The sequence below is a fragment of the Drepanopeziza brunnea genome, assembly GCF_022702325.1.
Source record: "Drepanopeziza brunnea f. sp. 'multigermtubi' strain 214-2 chromosome Unknown ctg2, whole genome shotgun sequence".
NCBI classification, from domain to species: Eukaryota; Fungi; Ascomycota; class Leotiomycetes; order Helotiales; family Drepanopezizaceae; genus Drepanopeziza; species Drepanopeziza brunnea.
In genome coordinates, this window is record NW_027094065.1 from 1,973,241 (window position 1) to 1,997,495 (window position 24,255).

Consider the following 24,255-nt stretch of genomic DNA (forward strand, 5'->3'; position numbering starts at 1 on the left):
TTAATATATAAATCCGCTTGCAGAGATAGGGGAGCTGCTGAATTGGTATTTAAGTTGCGGGTGTTATATGGTTGAGGGATGTGTTTTTTTTTTCCTTTTGCGGGTGTCTAGATGGTAATCACTCCTCGAGAAGCACGCTGGCGAGATTTGAAGAGTGATATGAGAGAGAGAGATGAAAAAATCTGATTGACTAAAAGGAAAAATGATGTGAAGGGGTCTGAAGAGGAACTTGTGCGCTTGATAGTATGATACCAGTGCCGCTTGGGTACGTATTTAAAGTTTGAACGATATAGACCGATGTGAGATAAAAGTTAAAGGTTTCCTCGACGGCTTCTGAGAGGATTCGATTTTGTAAATTCGAGTTGGTACTATGAGTATTTGGATTACAGCAGCTAGATAGGGATGGTGAGCGGGACTTGTACAGCTAAACAAATGGGTTTGAAATGCGCTAAAAAAAACCATCCCATTCCATTTTTATACTCCAGTCTAGCCGTATTTAATTACCAAAATTCGCTGCTCAATCATGTATTACGCATTTTCGACAAAATTGGTTTGTATATAATACCTCTTGGGTCTTAATCTGACCACTTATCAGGTTCAATGCAAAGAAGAATATTGACTCAGCTGTTCTGGGCTTTTTTCCTCGACTGTCGAGAATGTCATAAAAGATCTGGACACCATGTATATCTGGTAATCAACTTTCTTTACGTGTAATATGGCCCTCACTCTGCTACTTGCCCGTCCAATCCAATACTGAAGATTATCTACATTTGAAATGCAGTGGAAATACCGACGGCAGTAATTGATGTCGATAGTATTAGCAATAGCATAGTATCCACGATAGAAAAAGATGAAATAACAACAAGTCCGAAAGACACTTGTATACCGGAGGGCGAAGAAACCTCCCTTAGACCGCCGGTTGAGAGAGAGAGAGAGAGAGAGAGAGAGAGAGAGAGAGAGAGAGAGATAACGCATAAGCCTGAATATACGCAATATCAAATCACCAGCCGGAAAACTCCCAAGACGATTTCTGCGTCCCCGAGTCGTTTAGCCGTACTTTTCTGGAGCTCTTTTAATTCGATTGATCTTAACCGATCTTCTTTTCCAACGAAGTCAAGGTTACATGCACTCTAAAGCTCCAGCTACCCACGAGGTTTCTAGATCGAGGATATCTGCCTACTCCTTTACCTCTTTCCTTTCTTCCTGGATTGAAACGCATTACAGAGTAAATGGGAGAGGAAGATCCAATTAGCGATACCCAGCAAGCAAGCTTCTTTACTCACCTACCATCTCAATCGAGTTCTCAACGCTGTCTGGAACATTTCTGTCTGCGCTCCGTGTGATGGACGGGCAGTAGTTCTGCATTCTCATTAACAGCGCTTGAGAAACGCACTTCTGGGAACACAGTAGTTGAGAAGAAAAATCGAGGGTAAGCTTACGAATATGTATGTATAGATATATACGCAAGGTAAGCCAACCCCTAGCCACCGCGCGCGGAAAGTCTCCCTCCCACCTGACAACAGCTACTACGCGCTTGACAATGTTGAATTCAGCCTTACTATCATCGGCAAATCCCGTTAGCACTACGGCCAGCACGAAGAGGTAGGTAGGTGCCTTATCGCTGATCAGCAGATGCTGCCAAGTCTAGTCTCTCAATAACAGCGCGAATTGCCCTTTCGTGCTTTCGAATTTTCTAAAAAGGTTAGGAAGCTTGGAATCTTGTATCTAACAGTTACAAGGATTTCTGCGTAATGGTTATCGCTAGAGTCTTCATTTTCATTAGAACCAGGTATTAGTATCGGCGTTGTATGTAGCTTCGCTGTTATCTCGGAAAAGATGCTCTTCATCATCTTGCCTGCCCGTATAGCGCGTGATAAATAACAAAATAATTTACAAGGAAACACAAGGTGCAGAATACAGTACAATATAGTTAAATATGAATTCACCTGTAACGCAAGCCAAGAGCCATATTCTATTCAAAAACATTTTTTGACGGTGAAAAGATAGTGGAGAAACAACGGCGGTGAGAAAAAAGAAAAGAGGAGAAAAGAAAAGAAAAGGCGAGTAATGTACAGACCTGCGAGCATTTTATATTATGTAAGCTTAGCTGGCAGACAGATCCGTGAAGGTTGGAATGAGGTGTCTTCTCTCTGCGTGTCTTTATTGTTATATATATATATAGGTACGCAATATCTGATGGCAAGGTCTTAAATCTCAAATCTCTATCCTAAAGCCTCAGTCTCGAGTCCTGTCCATTTCCCATTGCCCAAACGCCAAGCCCTAGCCGCGATGCTTGTATAGTGACTGGGTCATCAGAGTCCAGTCGTATACAAGTCTCGTCTACCGCTGAAGACATGTCTATCGCAAATGTGTACCTGCTATCGGGCCACGTCCCAGTCTCCATCTATAGCCCATGCCTGGCCATCCTCGTAAATCTTGTTTCGTAGCTCGTTCGTTTCATACCATCTAACGCTCAGCTAGCTCTCTTTACCAATCACTTCTTCTCCGTTCGTCGTCCTCATCACAAACTCAGCCTATCCAGGCTCAAGCGGTCCCTGCTCCCCTTCCTTCTCACAACACCCAGCTTGAAGTAGCGCTCCTCACCTCCCGCCGTCCGGCCACCGATATACCACTTCTCCGCGCCCAGTACATCTCGGAACCCCTCGCTCGAACTATCGCTGCCCCGCCGGTTTCTGCTCGCCATGTACCGTCCCTGCTGTACCGCCTCTTTTTCTGCGGCCGGGGAGCCCGGGGAGTGAGAGAGCGGAGATGTGGAGTGCGTGCGGGGGGAGTGAAGGGATGTGAGGGCTGTGGTGGCGCCGGGTTTTGACGTACTTGTTGATGTCGAGGAGGATATTTGGCGGGGTTGCGAAGGCGAGGATGCGGTAGTGTAGGAAGAGGTTGCTTGAGAGGACGAAGGGGATGCTGAGGAGGAGCTCGATGCGGCTTTAGAAGTTTGAATCGCGGAGTGTGCGCGGAAGGCGGCGAGGAAGTTGGAGAAGAAGGGGAGTTGGGTGGGCATTATGGGATCGGAGTCTGCGGGTAGGCGGCGCTCCATGTGTACGTTCCTCTTGTGTTCTCTGTTGCGTTCGCTAGATGCGTATATTCTCTTGACTTTCGTTCGTAGAAGGGATCCGAGATGGGAATACTGTATCTTATATCTTGGGTTTGAGAAATCGGGGCGGGTGGATAGATATGCACGGTAAAACTTTCACGCCTGTGTGATCTGCGTTGCAAAAGCAGCTCGGCAGGCTTGGTCTGCGCCTCTTTCCCAAAAGTCGGGTTTGTGTTTACGGTGCCGGATCTTCAGCACGTATTGATGTCGTGGTTGTGCATACAGTGCTTGTCGGTGGCCGCGGCGCGAGTAAGTATCCTCGGTCTGTTTAAGCAGGGCGGAAGATGAGGGATTGCATTCGGTGGTGATGGTTTGTGGCGAGATGGATCGGTTCTTTGGCGAAAGTAACCGCGACTGGGTTGAAAAGTAAGAAGTGAAGTATATTTATTCCACGGTCCAGCTGCCAGGAGGGGTGAGATGGGATGGGGTTCTCTGATGATGTCGGTTCAGGTCGGGACCGGGGAATCGGGGATCTCGGCCTCGGCCGATATGATTATGCGCCAGGATGGTGGACCGGAGGAAGGGAAGGGGGAATAGCCAATGAGGAGGAAGATATCACTCAGCGAATCCAGAGCGAGTGATGATTGCGAATGGAAATGGGAATGAAAGCAAAGAGGAGGAAGGGGGCAATATTGCAAGACGACAGAATATATTATAGTGCGGCGAGGTCAGTCAATGTGAAGAGAACGGAAGATTCAAGAGCTCTTTGTTGGGAAGCAGATGGAAGGAAGCGTGAGCTGGCTGCTCGATGGATCAATTTGTATGAGAGTGGACTTGTGATTGTTCTCTGCTTAAATTAAGTCTTTGTGAATAAAGCAGACAGATTTCACGGTGGAAGCATGGAATCGATTGAGGCCATCCAAAGGAGAAAGTTTGGTTGATTGATGAGGGACAAATATAGGTCTCTCGGCTCTGGGATGAGTGTGTCCTGCAAAGAAAACATGCGGCTATGAAGGTGCTCCTCCTGCAAGAGAAACGTGACAGATTCAATATCCATAAATAACGTTTGAGATGAGTAGGAATCAAAGAGGCCAGAGATTAAACGCCAGAGATTAGACGTCAGAAACTAGACGCCAGAAACTAGACGCCAGAAAGTAGACGCCCGTTGGTTATATCCCAATCTCCGGGGCCTTCAATCGGTTTTTATGCCACGTGACTCTACAATTCCTCACCGCCGAGAATACCCGAGCCTTCCACTTCCCTCATCACCACCTCTCCAGCAAAATCGCAACCGCAATTGCGCCACCCACCGGCTTCCTACAACCTCCAAACAATATGTCTGGCGAAGTATGTACACCCTCTACCTTCCACCACTCTCGCTCCCGACCTGCTGATATTCTTGCGCGCAGTTTCACCCTAGCACCGGCATCACGCCGCCAAAGATGGCCCCCGGCTACAAGACTTACAAGAGTCCTTACGGTCCTAAGTACGCTCACGTTTCCATTCCAGACGAATTTTGGTGCCAATCTGAGGGATGGAAGTGGGGAAAGACGTTAAAGAGACGGAGGAGATACAGAGATGGATAGGAAGAGGGATCAAAAGAGACGAGGCTGATTTGACCCGCAGATACAAGACGAACCCGAACATTAATGGGTGGACGATGAAGCATGCTACGAGACTGTACGCCCATCACCCCCGGCTACTCCCAATACCTCTTTGCAGTTACCTCACGCTATGCAATACCATCTGTCGACGCAACTGAACCTCGGAAGAGAACATGAGCTGATGAAACAACAGAGGCATGACGCTCGGAGCTTTTGGTGGTGTCGCAGGTGTCTTTGCTGTGTTTTTCTTTGCTGAGATTCCCAAGGTGCGGAATGATATTATGGTGGTACGTTTTACCCCCGGAGAGAAAGGAAAGGGGAAGGAAGAAGAAACAGACAAGCTGATATGAAGCAGAAAGTTCCGATTATCGGACCACACTTTGTTAAGGAAATTCCGCCTTCTGATAACGTAGGTTTATCTTTTCTTCGAGTCAGCTCTTGCATGATAGCTGGACTGGATGTAAAGTGGAAACCTGCTATAGGTCGTGGAAGCTACAAGTGTCGCAATTCTTTCCAAAGGCCCTGAATCAGTATGGATCTGTCAGGATCATAAGGATAGTTGAATCTGCTTGACTTCATCCCTATCCACGAATACTCGACCCTAATGGTACACGGAAGCTACAATTGCGGCGAACACTCATCCCTCTTCGACGGCAGCAGACAACAAGGCATAGCCGAGACCCAAACCTCAAGCCCAACAGATTTGACTAAAGTCCTCCTTCTCGAACTTAAGCTGACAAATATCAACAGCCCTTCTAATTGCCATGCACCGACTGGGTTGGGACAGGGCAGAAAGGTTGGAGCGAAGTGTGGAGAAGAGGAGATGCAAGTAAGATACACTGTACAAAAGAACCGCACGCTATAGACATCTTTCAAAACTCTCTCTTTCCGCACCATCAAATTATCAAACAAACATACTCTGTAATATCAGCACCAAGATGACAGTCACGAGAGTAATCATCCTTACTTCGAGAATCTTCTAAACGCTCCATCCTTGGCGATAACGAGGCTGACTGCCCGGCCGCCGGATGTTCACGGCTGCGTGACAACTCACCTTCTTCCCTCATAAAATCACGTCTCTTGAAACTTGAAGATCTCTCCGTCATATGCTTCCTCCTCTGAAAGGCTTTCTCAGATTATAAGTCAATTCTAAAACATTCATATCTTACATCCAGTTTACGCTCATACGAACGAACGAACGAACAGACGAGGCTGAGCCCTACCTGCAATCCACCCCTCTTGCGACAACAAAGAGATAGGTAAATATCTACCTAGGTAGGTAGGGGACTAACTTTGTTCCGGGCAGCTCATCTAAAACTTGACTCATCTTTTTCCTTCTTCTGCCTTCAATGTTTTGCCTTCTATCTTTCATCTTCTTGTCGTCTGTCTTTGTCTGCTTGCTCCGCATGTATATTGGATACTCGGCTCACTTGCCCTCCTAGCAAACCACCATTTACATCGACTGCAAAGCCGAACTGCAATCACAAACCGGGAAGGGACAAGGCGCAGGACAGAAGGGAGAGGATCATCAATTGTAAATCTGGTTTCGATTTCCGCTTCCTCTTTATCGGTTTCGAGACCTAGGACCTTGGATAATTCATCTCGAGAAACGAAAGGAAGGAAGGAAGGAAGGAAAGGAACGGAAGGAAGAAAGCTGGGCCAAGATGACGAACCACGACCCGGCGAAAGCGCTTGAGTACAAAGAGATGGGCAATAAATGCTTCCAAGCCGGGGATTACGTAGCCGCGGAGGCCTATTATGAGAAAGCGTATGTGCTTTCGCCCTTCTTCCTCCTCCTCCCATCTCACTGTGTCCCTTTGCCTCTGCCTCTGCCTCTGGCTCTACGCTCCAATGCAAAGCTGATCTCCTTTCCTGCCGCAGCATCCGGCACGACGTCCAAAACCCCCTTCTCTATACCAACCGCTCCACCGCGCTCCTGAAGCTGCTCAACTACCCGGCCGTGGTCGCCAACTCCATGCACTCCATTGCCCTCTCACCGCATAGTATGAAAGCGCACTTTCAACTTGCGCAGGCGCAAATCGAGCTCCATAACCCGATCCCGGCGCTGGAAAGCGCGAAGCTGGCGCACAAGTACTGCGTTGAGGAATTGCAGGCAGGGGGTAAGGGCGGAAGCAGCCTGGGCGTCATTACGGAGTTGGTGCTACGGTGTAAGGGGGAGGCGTGGGCTATGCGGGAGCGGGAGAAGGAGAGGGAGAGGGAGGGGTTGTTAGGGGATGTCTTGAGGGGGTTGGATAGAGAGATGAGGGCGGAGTTGGAGGGGTTGGAAGGGGGCAGAGCAGAGGGTGTGGAGAGGTTGGATTCGAAGTTTGATAGTAGTGCGGAAGGGATCGATAGAGGGGAGAGGCGTACGGAGATAGAGAAGAAATGGGAGGCAAAGAAAGAGGAAGTGCGCCAGGTGTGGGAGAAAGCCGGGAAGGAAGGGGAGAGTCGGAGGAGGACAGTACCGGATTGGTGCGTGGATAATATCACGTTTGCCGTCATGGTGGACCCGGTCGTGGTAAGTTCCCCCCTCCATACCCTCTCCTTTTTCTCTTCATCTGGTACCTCTATACCAGTGGAGGACTGCGGCTAAAGGGAAACGGTAGACCAAAACCGGGCAATCGTACGACCGGTCCAGCATAATGGAACACCTCCGGCGCTCGTCAACCGACCCGCTGACGAGGGAGCCGCTCCGAGTGGAGGATCTGAGGCCGAATCTGGCGTTGCGGCTTGCGTGCGAGGAGTTTCTGGAGGAAAACGGATGGGCTGCTGATTGGTAGAGAGGGAGCGCATCCTACAATGCTGATCTGATGGGAAAGCCTCGATGCACCTACCTACCAAAGAGATATGGTATCTGGCCCAGGCCTATGGCGGAGGAGTCGCAGTGGATGACGGCCCATGATGGCCATTAATGGCTGCATCGGTGCTCGGGGATGAGTAAGATACCAGACGCGGGTTATGGGATAATGGGATAACGGGATAATGATAATGACGGGCAGGCTTTCTTTTACATGCATGTATGCATGCATTTGCATTCTCAGGGCGTTGATTCTTCTGATGGATAGATTATGGGGAAGGATGGGATGGGATGGGACGGGATGGGATGGATCACCGAGATTCTCAGCTAGCGATGTCGATGATAATGATGCGCATTCCTTTACCTATACATTGAAAGTCTGGATTTTCTCTTTCAAGGGTCTCTTCATCGCCTCTTCTCTCTCTCTCTGTTCCTTTTCTCATGGTGTTTTCATCTATATTTTAGCGTGTATATAGGCTGCTGGTTTTCCGTAGATAAGATATCGCTAGCGGGGTTTTCTTTGCACACTGAATCGGACTCGTTGGAGAGTGTAGAGCGGCGGCTCTGGTTGAGAGAGAATATATATGTATATATATGTGTGTGTATATATATGTGTGTGTGCGTGTGTGCGTGTGCAGGTTTGTGTGTGTATGTACATCCTTCAGCTTTCTTTCACACGGTCGACTCCTACTATACTAAGCCAGCTTGGTATCCAATTCCACACTTGGAATTGACCAGTTACCTACCTTGTAGGTACGGTTAAGGGAGTGGCTGGCTGTTTTTCTACGTACTAGCCATTAGCTATCCCATCTCCTTCTTGCATGTAAACGTGTTCGCTCTTGTGGCTCGTCCGTTGCTTCTCGGTATTGCGTGAGCTGTGAAGCAGTAATGACGGCAGTCGAAGAATGTAGGAGGATCTGAGAGAGGGGTGCGAATTCTTTTTCTAGGGCGTCGTCTGAGGATCGAGAGGGTGGGGGTGGAGGGTTTCGCTTGGTTAGTGGGAAAGGAGGTTTTGGAGGTCAGTATCCTCTGGAGGTTTTTGATGGGGAGGGAGGTTTTGATTGTCGAGAAAGGGAGAGAGAAGGAAGTCTTGCTGCTGTGATTGATGTTGTTGCCATGTATCTATTGATAGACAATGCGTGGTTTTCGACGATAGTAGAAAGGAAGGAAATTCTTTTGTTGTTGTTGTTGCTGTTGTTGTTGTTGTTGTTGTTGTTGTTGTTGTTGGTGTTGCCAATCAACTCGTCGACTGCTCTACTTTGATTTCCTTCAAGAAGGTGCGTGCAAAAGCTATGAATATCTAGTGCAGAAAAATCCCTCTCCCTCTTTTTTTCTTCTTCTTACTTATGAGGGCATTCAGACGCCGGCAATATTGGTGTACTAGGGCGAGACGTAAGCCACCTTGAAACAATCCTCGATTGGTAGCATGTGTGTCATGGGCGCATTCGTAGCTTTCTTAGGATACGGTATAATTTATAGGATCTTATGCAGTGGGCCCTGCAGTGCTGTACCAAACAGAGCCCTTGATAGTCTTACTGTCGCCGCTCTTCACTGATTTCGCTGCTTTTCACGGTCTTCTTGATTCGCTGTTTGTTCGTGTTGGAACGAGTGGGGATGATACCAGCGACGCAGATATAGCTGGTAATTCAGTAGTTGGCCTTCAAGTTTGAACTTCGTTCGGTATTCCGCGCTAGTTCTGGAGATGATCCCGTCGGGTGACTAGAGCTTATATGGATCGATCGCGACGCAAATTCTCGAGGCACAAGAAAAAAAAAATCCTGAGTCTATGATGCTAGTATGGGCCGCTGGGTTGCGCCGCGGTTTGTAAGAATAGTAGCAGCGCAGCTGCTTGTTGTTCTGGGACTCTGAGAGAGGGAAGAGTTAGATTACGTGCTCAAATCTATGAATTTTCGTTATCATACCTGTTTTTCAATCTGCCTGCATGTTGATTTTTCTCGTCATCTTCCAATCTGTTGTCAAGATTCTGGATGTGCAAGCAGACCGTAGGCTTCATTAATCCCGTCTCATTCTTGGATCCATCGCTGCAGGACTGCGAGTGCGGGGAAGAAAAGGCGAGTGAGAATTTGGGCATCTTCGCGGCACATGCATTCTTATCTCTGATAGGGGTTCTGATTTACTTGCTTTCTCGATGATCTCTTATGCGGGTACTTATATGCCTTTCTGGGAAGATGCATAGTAGGTTTCCAGTTCGCTGATGTCCTTGCTAATTCTCCTTTTCGGGACTAGGAATATTCTAGTCCCTAGACCTACATTGAGTTATCTGGGATTTGGAGTCAGGATATAGATATTGTTGAGTTTGAGAAGTATGGAATGACAATTATGACGGCGTAGTAAGCACCAACGGAAAACACTTGGAGCAAATAATGGTCGGTGAAGTTGCCGCTGCGGGCTTATATAGAAAATGGACCGCTATTAACCCATTCCTCTTTGACTATGTATCAAAATAGTGAGTTGAAATATTTGATCTGCTCTTTTTTCGCCATCATTTATCTTTCTGCTGCCATCTTGCGTTTTTTGATTTACATTTAAATGAAGGTGTGTTTCAGCTTTCAAGGGTATAGCTAGCAGATCTCTGATCTTTGATATTCAGTTCCGCAAGCTGAGTTCCGGTGTTCGGTATGTTGTACTCTATTCGAATAAAGCATCGATCATTCGCGCCAAACAGGTCCCCATCCTTTTCCTTGCATCTTGGAAGAGCTTTACAATATCATAAAAACGCTCCTGTTATATTCTCATTTACGATAGTCCGACACACAAACCATAGCAGATGACGATTCTAAAGACAGAAAGCAAATAGCTACCAAGCGGAACAAGATGACGTAATACGTATAAAAATTGAAGGCTCTGACCTTTTTTGAGTCTTCAAGTCTATTACCAAGGACATCTACCTATACATCCCGAAAACAACGCTCAATCAAGCATTCTTCATACGGTCACTGTCGGAGCCCTTCGCTACGTCGGAGAGAGGCATCTCCTTCATCGCTACTTGCTGATATCCTAGCGCTGCTATACGATAAGAAATTAGTACTGTCATTTGCGCCCTCACCGTCAAAAGAAGAAGTGCATTTCATGTCTCCCAAAATCAGGGCCGTGACTAGACTAGCTGGCCAAGTGGCCCCAATTGAGAAATGGATCTCGGCTTTGGAACGCTACCAGCCTCAAGGAAATTTCTACGAAAAGGAAGTCTCGTAAAAATGCCACCACTCATGCTCTTTTATCCTCTTCCTTGATTCATCCCCGCACAACTCGGCTGCTTTGGGCCCTTGGAGTGTAGGCCTGTTTTACATCCCCCACGCAGATAGAGAGTGAATATCGTTTAGACGGCTATTGACCGCCTCAATGGAGGCTCACCGAATCTGTTTACTTACGTCTCTGATATTCTGTATTATTTTCTATGAGATAAAGCATATTACAAGCGAAGTTCTTGGCCCTTGGGAATCGGATCGTGCTTTTTTTGGGGGGGGCTTTTCGAAGTCTAATTTAAGCGAGAGTTTGTTGACGTTGTTTTTATATTTGCTTTCCAAATGGTTCCAAGCAGCCCGAGTTCTTGGGATTTTGAAGATGGGCAATACTCAAATTAGTTCAGGTGGAGGGCAAGGGGTGGGGAGGTGATCGTAAATGATAGGGAAACTTGACCGATTCATATGCAAACTGCAGTAGTGTATCAAAGCCCCCAACTGCATAAGCTAAAAATAATCAACTTGAGAAATTTTCTCTTCTAATATGACATCATTGAGCAGTTCTTCTGTTTAGAATCACATCGTATCATTTATCATTATACTTCGCGTTCTCCAGCTTCCCCTTTCTGTATGCGTTTGATCTGGGACTGAAATTTGAGAAATGAAAGTGGCCGAAAAAGGACAAGGTGACGGCTGATGAAGTTTTTGATCTCGAGCCTTAGAAGGTGCAAGTCTTGCTGTTCTCAGAATAGCAATCAATTTGGGTCTTTCAATGTCTAACCAAGTGTCGGAGGCGCACCAGAAGAGAAAGCGTAAGCCCGAGCCCTGGCAAGTTCAGTCGCAAGAGGACAGCGATGATGCGGAGGATGATGAGATGGATTTTGACGAGGCGGATGATGGTGATGCGGATCAAGTCGCGACGGAGCCGAAGAGCAAGAGGAACGGTGCATCCGTGCCCTCTTTCCTTTGCCCATGATCCTATTGCTGTCGAGTTTATTCTTGCTGTCGCTTTTCCAGTAAATATTGCCGATAATCTCTTCTTTTCGGACTTAAAAATATTTCCAGCCGGTGAAATTCTCACAAAAAGACGTCTGGTAAGCCAGAAAAAAAAAAAAAAAAAAAAAAAAAAAAAAAAAAAAACACTTTTTCAAAAATAAGGTCGTAATCCAAGGTCGAGATAATCGCATGATCGCAGCGATAATTCTATTTATTACTGTTGCTTTCTTCCTATTGTTATTTCTGAGATTTTTTTGAGGAGCTCTTCTAGCACGTTTATATGGTAATGGCGCAAAGGAAATCGAAAGAAATGACAATGCTCCTACTTATTGAGGCATGAAATTAATCCGGTATAAGACCTGGTATCTTTCTTATTGCTATATGCTGTCGGGCTCGGGCTTTAAGGAGGAAAGCCATACAATCACCAGTCAAGTCTCTAAGAAGATATAAGGGTTATGGAATAATATGAGGGCTGCTATCTCGATGTTGCATGCGGGAGAGAAGAGGCTGGTCAATAGGTTTGTGTCGAAGGAGTCGAGATTGAAGATCTTGAAAATGAATCCAATACTATCGGAGCGCAATTCAGTCAAGCGCTTTTCAAAGGCTGTGCCTAGCTTCAATTTGACGGTTGAGTCTCCCTGAGCTGGTTCACCGACCACTGAACGCACATCGTTTTACAAGAAGCGATGCCCCAAAAGCGATGGCATTGAAGTTATACGTTGAGAAGCTGACGAATTTCAAGGACCATTTGGCGAAACAATTGTTGAGATCAGGGGGGGTTGAGCCTTCCTGGCAAGAAGACTAAGGGTGCATTCCTTCCAACTTCCTACCCGGCCAAGGCCCGCTGGCAATCTGCAACCACTTCTTGTCTGCTGCCGCTGTTTATCATCATCACATATTCATCAGCTTTTCATTTACTGAGCGCATTCTTATACCCAGCATCGTTAGGGATTCAAAACATCTTTCTCCACATCTGTGGATCTCACTCATCGCGCAAATTCTGCTTACGCAACTTGAGTTGAAAGTATGTCGTCCAAAAATTTGCTCCATAACATGATGGGCTCTCTGTGCTCCTATATTACAGTGCTGACATTAGGTATCAAGAGAACCGCTTCTCTCGTCTCGTTTAGGGTTGCGGTTCCGGTCTACAGCGATGGAGCCACCACGCAAGAGGGCACGCATGCAACTATCCACGACTCGGAAAGATCTAAAGGCACAAGGAATGTAAGCGGTTCCCGAGTCTTCGCTCGAGTCAAGTACACATCTCATTTGCTTTAAGTTTGAACCAGAACATTACCTCAGGGCCGTTACTTTCACTTCCTGTTGAACTTCGTGCCATGATCTGGGGTTACGTCCTTGGCTTTCAATTTATACACATCATGGAAGAACGACCTCGAGCGGGCCTTCAGGTCCCTCATCTGGGATTCTTTCACACCGTCTGCGCATCCCTGGTGACGGAACGCGAGGCATATGAGTTGGCACGCAAGGAGGACCACAGGTTGATAGGCCCCGGAGACATGACACAGGGCTGTAATCGACATTATAATTGCCACCAGGTCTACCCCACCGGTGTTAGAAGCAGAGTTCATGTCGAGATCTTGTCAGTCTGCCGGCAAACATACCTAGAAGCTGTGGGCATTCTTTGGGGCACAAATACCTGGTCCATTACCGACTTTCAGTCTTGTAGGGCATGGCTCAGTCGCCGGAATTCACTTCAAAGATCATTGATCAAAAAAATCCATCTGGCATCGGACGTTGTGCTTACGCCGCTCCCTATGAGCCTCGTCGCAAAGTTCCCGGTGTTGGAGGAATTGTATATTGATATCACGACTAATTGCCGGGTCCTACCTTTTGGTAAGTCTCGACCCATTCATAGTACTCAACTTGCTGATTTTCCTGGAACGATACTTTCTTCGCGCCAAGATGATTTTTGTCACTTGCAGTGGAACGGGTTTCAACACCAAGCACAACACGACGGACGCTCTGATCAACTGGGTCAACTGCTTTAACGGTCCAACTACGCTCAAAGAGAGGATAGAAAAAGCCGACATGTATGCGTCACGAATTCATGCATGTGGAGATAACACAGCCCGTTATCAACATCCAAGATGGAAAACATGGCCATAATCCGAGAGATACTGAACCAAGGAGAGGGAAGTGGCAATGTCGGTTCGAGTTCAAACCAACAGCGTGTGCAAGAACCAGCAGACGTGGAGATGACCGATAGACTTTGAAAACGAGCGAAAAAATCAGGATCTAATGTCAGTTTTTGCACTTTCGGAGCTTGTGGGCTTGAACTGTGTATGTGTATGCTTTGGTGGCCGAGGGACTTTGTCGAGACACCGGCCTAGCTTAGCAGAGAATTCTGTATTGTTTTTGCGGGCTTTCTGTTCGTTATTCATCATTATTAGTCTTTTCAGATAGCATTATAGCGGAGCACTCAAATTTCATTGTCTTCACTGCTGTGAGAGTCGCGTCAGCACTTCTGACCACATGGTCTTATCTGGGAAACTGCCACAAGGGTAGCCTTAGAGTACAGTTTCTAGATCAGAATACAATTCGTAATTTCTTGACGTGAGTACTCACTTATTGTGCTTAGTGTCGATTTTAGTCCCAAACCTAAGGGAAATACTTGTGTTGCTCTGAACCTCCAGGTGAACTCGCTTATAAGTCTACCCCATATTGTTTCGTCGCTCACGGTGGACGTGTCCCAAACCAATGATTTTTGTTTTCATTCTGGTGGAGTCAGTTTGTTTGTGTCGCCCATGGTGTATTTACACCAGACTAATGATTTTTGTTTTCGTTTTGGTGAAGTTTCATGAGTTCGGATTATAGTCATGCGCTGTCCCAAGAACACGGGCCTCTTACCGGCACAACAAGGAAGTATCTGCGCCATAAGCCGATATTCTGCGCAGGCTTGCCACCAAGTTACCAGATTCTATGTAGCAAAATCCCATAAGCGTGGCGGTGTATAATCTGATATTGTGGTGGAGTCTTGAAGCTCTCTCCTCTCGAGAGCTACACCCAGCATCCGTGCGGCGAAGTCATGCTCCGTCGATCTGCAACGGTTGGTGTAACTTCAAAAACGCCAACTCCGGTCGACCCCTCTGAAACCCAGCCGTGATCTAAGCTTGATCTCACTGCCAAGGGCTTCTTTCTATTCTTTGATGTTACCGACGTTTGGCCTCCCTTGGCCGAAGCACCTCGGACTTATCCTTGTGATATCCCGTCTGGGGAAATTGTTAAAAGATGAGACCTCCCAGCAAATGGTTGAGGATTAAGATCGATGCGTACTGGTTGCTCTCGAATCTTCCTTAATTTCTTCGCTGTCATATTTTAATTTTCATATTTAAATTTTCAGATTTAAATTTTCATATTTTAATATTCATATTTTTCATATTTTAATTCTTTGGGTAAGTCATGGAGTTAGGTGGATTTAGGATAGCTGCGCTATCTGGAGCAGTCATGAGAATGAGCTGGTGCTTGTTGCTGTTTGCTGCTGTCCTTAACGCATCGCCGAGTCCTCAGGAAACCAGCATATTCTACTCGACTTCTGGTACCTCTACATCCACTTCTTCGAGTACTTCTACATCCACTTCTTCGAGTACTTCCACATCCACTTCTTCGAGTACATCCCAACCCGGCCCTACGAATGACGCTCAGGCGTGTGCTCAGATTGCTTCTTCGACTTCAGTCCAGATCGCGCAGAATTCAAGAGGTGTGTCTTGCTAGACTCGGAAAGACCCTGAAAGATGATGATGGAGCCTGAAGGATGGTGCTGACCTTCGAAATTTAGCAACTCCGACTGTGTCAGCTCAATTGGCTTACGACTGCCTCCAGTCCGTACCGAACAAGCCCGAGCCCGCTGCAGCTCTCGTGAAGAGCTTGAAGGCATTTGTACAATGGCAGAGTACGCTGGCTTTCTTGAAAGACCCCCCCGCTTCTTACATGCTGCCCGCGACCGATATCGAGGGTGGCTTGGACAACATCTCAACGACGGCTACGAATCAGCAATTCAAGAGCGAGTACGAATTCCAGCTTAGCATGGTCAAGCTGATCACGACGGCGCATGACGGTCATTTCTCATACCGACCTGATGTGTTCAAGGCTTTTGTTTTCAGGAACAACTTGTCTTCGGATATCGTTTCAATCTCCACTGATGGCAAAGCGGTTCCTAAGCTGTATCATGCTGGTAAGTGATCTTGATCTTGATCCTCTTGACTGCGTGGGCTGATATTCCAGGCGCTGTTTTGGGTGCCATGAATGGCACAATGACCAACGCCCCGGCCATCACGAAGATCAACGGGGTCGATGCAGCGAAATATATCGAGGAACAAAATTTGGAATTCAGCAGTTTCCAGGACCCAGACTCTCAGTGGAACTCGGTTTTCAGATCGTACGCCAATCCTCAGGGAATCCTCACTGTTGCTGCTTCGATAGCGTTTCAAGGTCCGAGTGTCACGTTAACCTACGATAATGGAGAAGAGAAGACGGAAGATAGCTTTGCGGTGATCCGTCAAGGGGTGAACTTCACTGGAGTAAACAGTGGGGAAGATTACTACACCAGATTCTGTACGCCACCGAGGCGAGACACAAATGGTACAGGGACCCCGACTATGGCACCGACTCCGAGTATGAGTAGACCGGCAATTTTGCCAACGATCCAAGGATATCCGGCTCCTATGTATGTCTCTGTGGTGAACTGCCGAGTGTGGATCTGCCATGCTGACTTCTCTTTCTTCTAGCGTTCGTGACAATGGCGGTAACACCACCTCTGGGTATTTCCTCAACGGCACAGGCTATGACAACGTCGCTGTTCTGGCTGTTTCCGCGTTCGCGCCCCAGGGCGACGCTGGGTCTATCGATTATCTATCCGACTTTCAGAGGACTGTCGGAACATTCTTGGAGAAATCAAAGGCAGCCGGCAAGACGAAACTCATCATTGATGTGCAGGCAAACGGAGGTGGTTTCGTGATCGCGGGCTACGAGCTCTTTGCTCAGGTTTGCATCTCTCTCTATAATTTCAAAGCCGTTCGTTCATCTGACTCCATTCAGCTTTTCCCCACAGTCAAGAGATTTCAAGCAGACAATATCAGACTGGCCGACAGTGTTGCTAGCTTGGCTAGAGTGGCTGGTAGCATCCCTAACAACTTCACGGCCAAAACTTCGTTGGAGCGTGCTGCCCTCAACGTTCTACAAAATAGTGTCATCACTAGTAACATTGAGCCGGGGGGCATATTCACACCTTCGGGAAAACTCTTCACTACAACGGAGGAGATCATCGCCCCTGTTACACTCAAAGGGGACCGCTTCACGGCGTATCAGCAAGCACCTTGTAAGACAACTCTGAACCATGTCCTCTGCCTTTTTTATCCCCCCCTGATCCTGGGACATGATAAAATTCCTTCCTACGAAATTGGTCCATGTGGCAATGGCTGACTCTTTCGTTACCCAGTAAACGATACCAGCGCCGCGTTCAATCTTACCGGTACCGGGTCCCGATCGAACCCACTCGCTTCCGTCTTCGCCCCGGAAAATGTTGTCCTTCTGACGGACGGAACCTGTGGATCGACTTGTACAATCTTCTCGTACCTGATGATCCTCCAGATGAACATCAAGACCACGGTCGTCGGTGGCCGCCCCAATACCGGCACCATGCAGTCCATCGCCGGAGTAGAAGGCGCCCAGGTCTTCCCCCTCAACGAGATATCCCAGGCAGCTGCGGCATCCATCATCCTCGCGCCCTCGTCCGAGCAGGCGGCGCTCAAATCCAGCGAGCTCGGCGTCCTCGCCGAAGGCTACGCCCTGCGCCGGCTCAGCAACCCGGCGAACCCGGGCGCGGTCAACGGCAAGAACGCGTTTGCCGCCACGGACTCCAAGGTCCCCCTGCAGTTCCTGTACGAGCCGGCGAACTGCCGCATCTACTTCACGGCGAAGATGCTGATGAGTCCCGAGATGACGTGGAAGAAGACGGTGGACGCCACCTGGACGGATCCGAACAAGTTCTGCGTCGACGGGAGCGTGACGGCCTTGAGCGCGGCGAGCGCGCAGAGCGTGGATCCCGTGTTCCAGACGACGGTCGATGGGATGGGGAGTGCGAATCGCAATGGGACGACGCCGAAGCAAGGCACGGCGCGTGGGCTGGCCGAGGGGAGGAATCTGGCGTTGGCGGTGCTGCTTGCGGGAGTGGCCGGGTCCATTTCCTTGCTGTAATGTGATATCCGATCCGGCTTCTGATCTAATCTACGAAGAGGCGTTGAAAGACTTTGTTCGGCTGTTTCTTCGCGGTGGTGGTGGTGAAATGCCCAAGTCAGGGCAAGTAAGGGAGGTAGTCATCCGGGTTTGTTTTGTTGGTGCAACTAACTGGATCTCGCTTAGGAGCTGTGTAACCAAAACAGCGTATGTCGCTAGGTCGTTCGGTTCCTGGACCAGGCTCACGATTCGCCGCGCAAGTTGCACAGCAATCGGGGCTCGGTTTCCTCTCTCTATATTTTTCTTCCGCGTCGATTCTTGTGCTGTCTGGAAAGACCCGGACACATTAGATTTTTGAGGCGAAAGGCTCCATTTGATTGTTTTCCTGGCTGGGACGCGGGTTGACTGACCCTGATCGTCCACAGCCCAATATTTTTTTCCCCGTCATCGAATCGACGGCAGAATAAAACCACACAGCAGTATCCAGCAAAACACACAAGCACTGAATAGTGATACGGCTTTTTATATCGAGACATATGTTCAAGCATTTACTAAGTCCAGTTATTGTGGGGCTTGGGTCTGCCGAGGCTAGCAGGGGGGTTGTCGATGCAGTCGCATCCCACTTGATTAGAAATTTCTCTCGCTCTCTCTCTCCACCTGTAGATCTCAGCTATACCTTCCCCACGTGATTTATCTTGAGACGTTATAATTCCATGGACTCTGCCCCATCTTCTGCTACTGTCGGCCTGTATACCACCAACTCAAACTCATCCACCAACTGATCCCCAAATTCATCAAGATCGTGCTCCATCCAGGCTTCCCGGAATGCCTCCTGGAAGGGTGCGGCGGAATGGCCAGCCCCAGGCCTGCGAAGCGTGTCGAAAGACGAAAGTTCGATGTGATCACGGGAGCCCGAGATGTTCACGATGCGTGACCCGTCAATTGGATTGCTTCTACCATCCAAATCCCATGAGCAAGGCCCGCGGCTTGAGCCAGGAGTCCTCACCGTCACAATATGGCTTCACGGCCCCCCTGTCCGGGACCCAGAATGAACATCACCACCACCACCACCTCCACCACCACCACCAACACCACCCAACCCCATTGAGTCCTATCATGACTCCGACCGGGCAAGAGAGATTCACCGTCACATCGTCCGGCACCTCAACCTCGACCGCAACATCAACCCCAACCTCAGCTTCTGATGCGGCCTCCCCGGCCCTACCTGGACCTGAGCCAGCGTACGAACAATCCAAGCGAGCTTTCTTATTTCAGCGGGAAGGCATGCCGTATGGAACGACGCGGTATTCGGCGGTTTTCTCGGAGAACCATGCGAGTTTTGGTCCCGCAATTCTCGATGAAGCCGCGGAGCCGGGTGCTCGAGTACCTCACTCGGGATCAAATCTATCGCATCTCGGGCTCGATGATAGCAATGCCCGCCGAGAGCTGGCTATCAATACTATGATGGAGTTTCCTACCTTGCGGACGTGCGAATCATTGATGCAGAACGTGCCGGAGATGTACGACGTGTGGCAGTCACCTGTCATGATCCGGCAGTGTCTCAATCAAGTCTGGACCGAGTACGGCGCATGCTTGGGGACGAATCGATCGCGAGAATCCGTGTCGGTGATGGTGGACGACATCTTCGAGACTGGCAAGCGGCCGTTGTCGAACCCGGACCCACGTGGTACGGACGGTACGAGCTGGCACAACTGGTTTGGAGGGCCAAGGCTTCGCTGGGAGATGATTGGAATCCTTTTCACGTGGGCCGGCATGATTTTCCGACACAAACAGGAATGCGATCGCATTTTCGAGTTTCCTGAGCAGCAGGGGAGAAATCGGAAGACTGCTGCGGAGAACATGAGGGTTTGTGCGAATAACTGTCTGAGGCTCTGTGATGATTTCGTGGAGATCAACGACATCATTATTGTGCTGATGAAAAACTGTGCGAAGTTGCGCAGCAATATCATCAGCGATGAGAGTGAGTAATCCAGCCAAATACCTGTTACTGGCACGGCGCTGACTGGCGCCGCTCATAGGCGACCATCTGAGAATGGATTTTGGCACTACTGGAGCTGCGTTCATCACCGCCGGCTTACATCGCCTCCCGGTCTCTCCGATACTCACACCTCTATCACAATATCGATGCATCATTTCGTCCTCTTTCTTCCACCTCGACAAATGCGAGAGCCTGTTCAATGGAAGACCGCCGATACTGGACAAACGCTTCTGCTACATACCTCTTCCGCTCGACCTTTCCGAGGAGGATGTCTACAATGGTGACGAGAGATTTCAAGCAGCCGTCAAGCGACTGGACGCCAATGGCTGGAATACCGACAATCAGATTTACGCCACCACCTGGCTCCGAGCTGTCAGTCTCTTGTCGCCCATCCGGGAAGAGATCTTGGGGTTGTCGCTCACTGCGAGCCTCAAGTACACCAAAGCACAAGTCGAGTATAAACCATCCTTGTATTTATTTGTATGGGGTCTCGCTTCTGACGGTGGTACAGTGCCCTGGTTACACAGCTTGAACAGATTGTCGGCACTTACCCACCGCACATTCGTTACCACACGATAGAGCACCCGGATCATTCTCAGTCTCGCAAGAGAGCACCTCATGAGATATATTTGATTACTCGCATACAGCTAGACGTTTTGCAGTGTGCGTTTTTATTGCAGCGCTTGCTGGTATCTCGGGGATACTGTAACGGCCAGAAGCTATTCAACATCGCGTACGACATGATCCACGTCGTGTTGTCTCTCTGGTCGGATAGCGAGCACCTCCGAGACTTCAACTTTGCATTTGATTGGATCGTAAGCAGACTTCCCGAGGCCAGGGCCCAGATTTTCCGTCCACTAATTGTCGAAACCAAACTAGATCCTCTCATATGGAATCCCATGTGCGGGTATCCTTTGTCTCGAGCTCCTCCGAGCCAGCAACCTCGCCCCTCCCATGGCACCCACGGAAACAATGCCCTCACCCACGCCCGTCCAGCTGTCGCGCTCCGAAGTGGTGCAGGCACTCACCATGTTCATCGCCTTCCTGAACTGGATCCGGCCCACGGACAACAACGTCCAGCTCTGCGGGAAGTTCAAGAAGGTCGTCAAGCGAATCATCGACACGGCGATTGATGCACCTCGGCCTCCGCCCCCGCCTCCAGTACCACCGGGGGGTCCACAGCAGCAATCATCGCGGGAGCCGCCGGTGACGGGACATCTGCCGAATGTCGCGGCTGGTGATGATCATCATCAGTTCCACCTTCCCCCTTTGCAGGACAGCGATGCACTGGCGGGAACGGAATTTGACGTAGAGGATCAGTTTGACCCGGCGCTCATGGCCCTGGATGATCTGGACTGGTTGAACACGGTCGATTGGACGCAGGGGGACTGGTTGGAACTGAGTCAACAAGACCTTCCAAGTCCGAGTGAGTAAGTTAAGTACAATATGCGTCCGCTCGCTCTTCCGATCTTCGGAGAGGCAGGGTCCAGACCCGATTTTTAAGAATATGCCGTGATTGAGCGTGATCGAGCGGTGAAAATGAATCGGCTCGGGTCAAGACAAGACTGCCAACGTTGCACACCTTGATGGGCATAAAGTCACCGAACCAACAACTGCTGTCAGATAAGCATCGCCAAACTCTCGGCATTCCCGAGGAAGGCATTGCCGAGGAGCGATGAATGTTGAAACGTCGGTGTGGGTCTCGGAGTAGAACCGGGCGGGGACGGCGTCGATTCGGAGCTCGCTTCAGAGGCAGATGAATGGGTCTCGGAGCTCCAAAGCTTGTTGGGTGGGTGTGCATGTGGGTGTGGATGTGGGTATGGATGGGGAAGGGGATGGGCATGGGCATGGGCATGGGCATAGGGCTTGGGGATCCGAGCTACTCCGAGCTACTCCGAGCCACTCCGGGTCCGGTAAGGTCTTCTTCATACACCGCCTGGCACCTATCAGATGCGATCTGATTAGATTAGCGTTCCGGAGTCCCGCATCAGATGGGAAATGTCTTGCCCGCATCTCGTTCCGGATCAGGAAGAGGACACTTACTCCGTACCAACGTACTACGTACTACTTACCACGGCGAACGTGGCGTGCGGTGTGGGGACCTCAGGGTCTGGTTCCTGAGCCGACGACGTCGCTCGGTTCCGCCATGTTGGGCGGCTTTCTTGATCCATGCTGTCATTGCTCCTTTCCTTTCATTCGTTCCATCTGGCTTTCACTGCTTGCGCCTCTTCCTACTCTTCCTCTTCCTCTTCCTCTTCCTTCTTTCTTCCTACTCTTCTTAATCTTCCTACTCCTCCATCTCTTCTTAATCTTCCTCCTCCTCCTACTCGTCCATCTCTTCCAACTCTTCCATCTCTTTCTACTCCTCCTACTCTTCCATTTCTCCCTCCTTCCCCTCCTCCCCCTCCTCCCCTGCCGAGTTGATGATCATTGCTATTCGGCGTGTGCTTGCCATTCGTTACCAACGTCCCTTTCGTTTCCCCTCGCATCCTTCCACCATGTCGATGTCTTCTGATACGAAGCCCTTGACGACCCCGCTTGCGGATTATCGACCGGTGGAGGATGCGACGCCGTCTTTCTGGCACGAGGAACCTCATGAACTCCATGACACACAAACAACCCCAAGCCTCCCGCCGTGGAGCGATGTAGTGATTATCGGAGCCGGGTACGCCGGTGTCGCCGCCGCGTATCATCTGAAGAAAGGCGAGAAGAAGAACAATCTCTCAGTCACGATCCTCGAGGCGCGAGGCGTCTGCTCCGGCGCGACGGGGAGAAATGGTGGCCATCTAAGACCCGATCTGTACGGCCACATCCCCACCTACATCGAGCGAGATGGGCTGCAAGCCGGAGTGGAGATTGCCGAGTTTGAAATTGCTCACCTGAATGCGATCAAGAAAGTCATCGAGACGGAGAATATTGACTGCGACTTCACCATCACGCGGACGGTGGATGTGTGGATCAATCAAGCCGCTGCTACCAAGGCGAGGCAGACGTACGACCTCATGATGAAGCACAATCTGAAGTATATGGACGACGTCTTCTTCACCAAGCCCAAAGATGCCGAGAACATCTCCGGTATCAAAGGAGCCAAAGCCTGTGCCACCTACACCGCAGGAACCATGACCCCCTACAAATTCATCCTCGGACTCGCCAAGATTCTCGTCGAGCAAGAGGCAGTCAATATTCAAACTCACACCCCCGTCACGAAAGTTACGCCCGACCCCAACGGCGGCTTTGTCATCACCACTGCCCGCGGAACCACCCACGCCAAACAGGTAGTGTACTCGAACAACGGATACATTGCCGGCCTGCTCCCCGACTACCACAAAGCCATCGTCCCCTGCAAAGGCATCTGCTCGCACATCAGCCTCCCCGCTGGCAAACGTGCCCCTCTCCTCACCAACTCCTACATCATCCGCGAAGAGGATCTCACCCTGTCCTACCTCACCCCCAAGATCGACGGGAGCATCGTCGTCGGGGGTGCGGGTACGAAGTTCAGACCCTTCCTCGACCAGTGGTACAACAACGTGGACGACAGCACGCTCCTGCCAGGGAAAGACCACTTCGACACCTACATGCAGCGCCTCTTCCACGGCTGGGAAGACACGGGTGCGAGGGTCGATAGTATCTGGTCGGGCGTCATGGGGTACAGCTTCGACGGCAATCCTCACATCGGCCGGCTCCCCAAGAGGGATCAGGAGGGGGCAGGGTGGCTGCGACGGCCGTGGCATTGGGGGAGCGGGGAGCCATTTGAGGAGAACCAGTTTGTGTTGGCGGGGTTCAACGGGCATGGGATGCCGGTGATCTGGCTGGCGGCGAAGGGGATCGCGAAGATGATGACGGAGAGGTGTGGGTTTGAGGATACGGGGATTCCGAGGTTGTTCCAGACGACGAGGGAGAGGATTGAGAGGTCGCTCGCGGGGCCGGATGATGGGGGATTGATTTTGAACTGAGCGGGGAGCGTGCTTGTGTTGGGCGGCGTTGGTGGCGTTAGGATTGGAGCGAGCGGGTAGGCGTTGTCGGTTGATTCGTGACATATTGTTCTTGAACGTGACACATGGCGTCATCCTCGACTAATAGGTACCATTTGTTTACTCGTCAATTTCGTCGCTCTGGTGACCAATCAGGCCCCGTTGTCACTCCCTGCAGACAGCTCTTTTGGACTTTTGAAGTATGGCCTGTTTTCTTGCTTGAATCCTTTCTCGAATTCGTTCTCGAGTCCTTTCTCGGATTCTTTCTCGAATTCTTCCCCGGGGTAGGCGGACGATCCGATCCATACCTGTCAAAGAAATGACCCGCTCCGGTACTACAGTATCAGGGTCCACCCTCGCTTAAGCCGACGTGCAACTACATACCGGTACTGGCAAGCTTCGCGCCACTCGCAGCTCTGCAGGAAGCCCCAACTCTATTCC

The 24,255-nt window shown here is 49.7% G+C and overlaps 7 protein-coding genes across 7 annotated transcripts; 5 read left to right on the forward strand and 2 right to left on the reverse strand.

The window, feature by feature from the left end:
* Positions 1-2,521: 2,521 nt before the first annotated feature.
* Positions 2,522-3,022, reverse strand: L3040_001716 (uncharacterized protein; the record flags this gene model as incomplete). The annotated part of the gene is made up of 1 exon (XM_007294390.1): positions 2,522-3,022. One exon carries the CDS (start codon positions 3,020-3,022, stop codon positions 2,522-2,524), a length of 501 nt encoding a protein of 166 aa, XP_007294452.1.
* A 1,368-nt stretch (positions 3,023-4,390) lies between these two features.
* Positions 4,391-5,418, forward strand: L3040_001717 (uncharacterized protein; the record flags this gene model as incomplete). The annotated part of the gene is made up of 6 exons (XM_066156866.1): positions 4,391-4,402; positions 4,465-4,541; positions 4,682-4,735; positions 4,853-4,946; positions 5,015-5,068; positions 5,410-5,418. The coding sequence occupies 6 exons, from the start codon at positions 4,391-4,393 to the stop codon at positions 5,416-5,418; spliced, it is 300 nt and encodes a 99-aa protein (XP_066012875.1).
* A 905-nt stretch (positions 5,419-6,323) lies between these two features.
* On the forward strand, positions 6,324-7,439 carry L3040_001718 (uncharacterized protein; the record flags this gene model as incomplete). The annotated part of the gene is made up of 3 exons (XM_007294392.2): positions 6,324-6,427; positions 6,541-7,177; positions 7,266-7,439. 3 exons carry the CDS (start codon positions 6,324-6,326, stop codon positions 7,437-7,439), a joined length of 915 nt encoding a protein of 304 aa, XP_007294454.2.
* Positions 7,440-9,248: 1,809 nt separating this feature from the next.
* L3040_001719 (uncharacterized protein) lies at positions 9,249-9,548 on the reverse strand (the record flags this gene model as incomplete). Its single annotated transcript, XM_066156867.1, has 2 exons — positions 9,249-9,321; positions 9,379-9,548. The coding sequence occupies 2 exons, from the start codon at positions 9,546-9,548 to the stop codon at positions 9,249-9,251; spliced, it is 243 nt and encodes an 80-aa protein (XP_066012876.1).
* A 5,569-nt stretch (positions 9,549-15,117) lies between these two features.
* On the forward strand, positions 15,118-17,865 carry L3040_001720 (uncharacterized protein; the record flags this gene model as incomplete). Its single annotated transcript, XM_066156868.1, has 6 exons — positions 15,118-15,370; positions 15,449-15,844; positions 15,895-16,336; positions 16,398-16,653; positions 16,708-16,987; positions 17,108-17,865. The coding sequence occupies 6 exons, from the start codon at positions 15,118-15,120 to the stop codon at positions 17,863-17,865; spliced, it is 2,385 nt and encodes a 794-aa protein (XP_066012877.1).
* Positions 17,866-18,960: 1,095 nt separating this feature from the next.
* L3040_001721 (uncharacterized protein) lies at positions 18,961-21,277 on the forward strand (the record flags this gene model as incomplete). Its single annotated transcript, XM_066156869.1, has 4 exons — positions 18,961-19,825; positions 19,884-20,298; positions 20,355-20,658; positions 20,723-21,277. 4 exons carry the CDS (start codon positions 18,961-18,963, stop codon positions 21,275-21,277), a joined length of 2,139 nt encoding a protein of 712 aa, XP_066012878.1.
* Positions 21,278-22,341: 1,064 nt separating this feature from the next.
* L3040_001722 (uncharacterized protein) lies at positions 22,342-23,796 on the forward strand (the record flags this gene model as incomplete). Its single annotated transcript, XM_007294397.2, has 1 exon — positions 22,342-23,796. The coding sequence occupies one exon, from the start codon at positions 22,342-22,344 to the stop codon at positions 23,794-23,796; it is 1,455 nt and encodes a 484-aa protein (XP_007294459.1).
* Between the last annotated feature and the right edge of the window lie 459 nt (positions 23,797-24,255).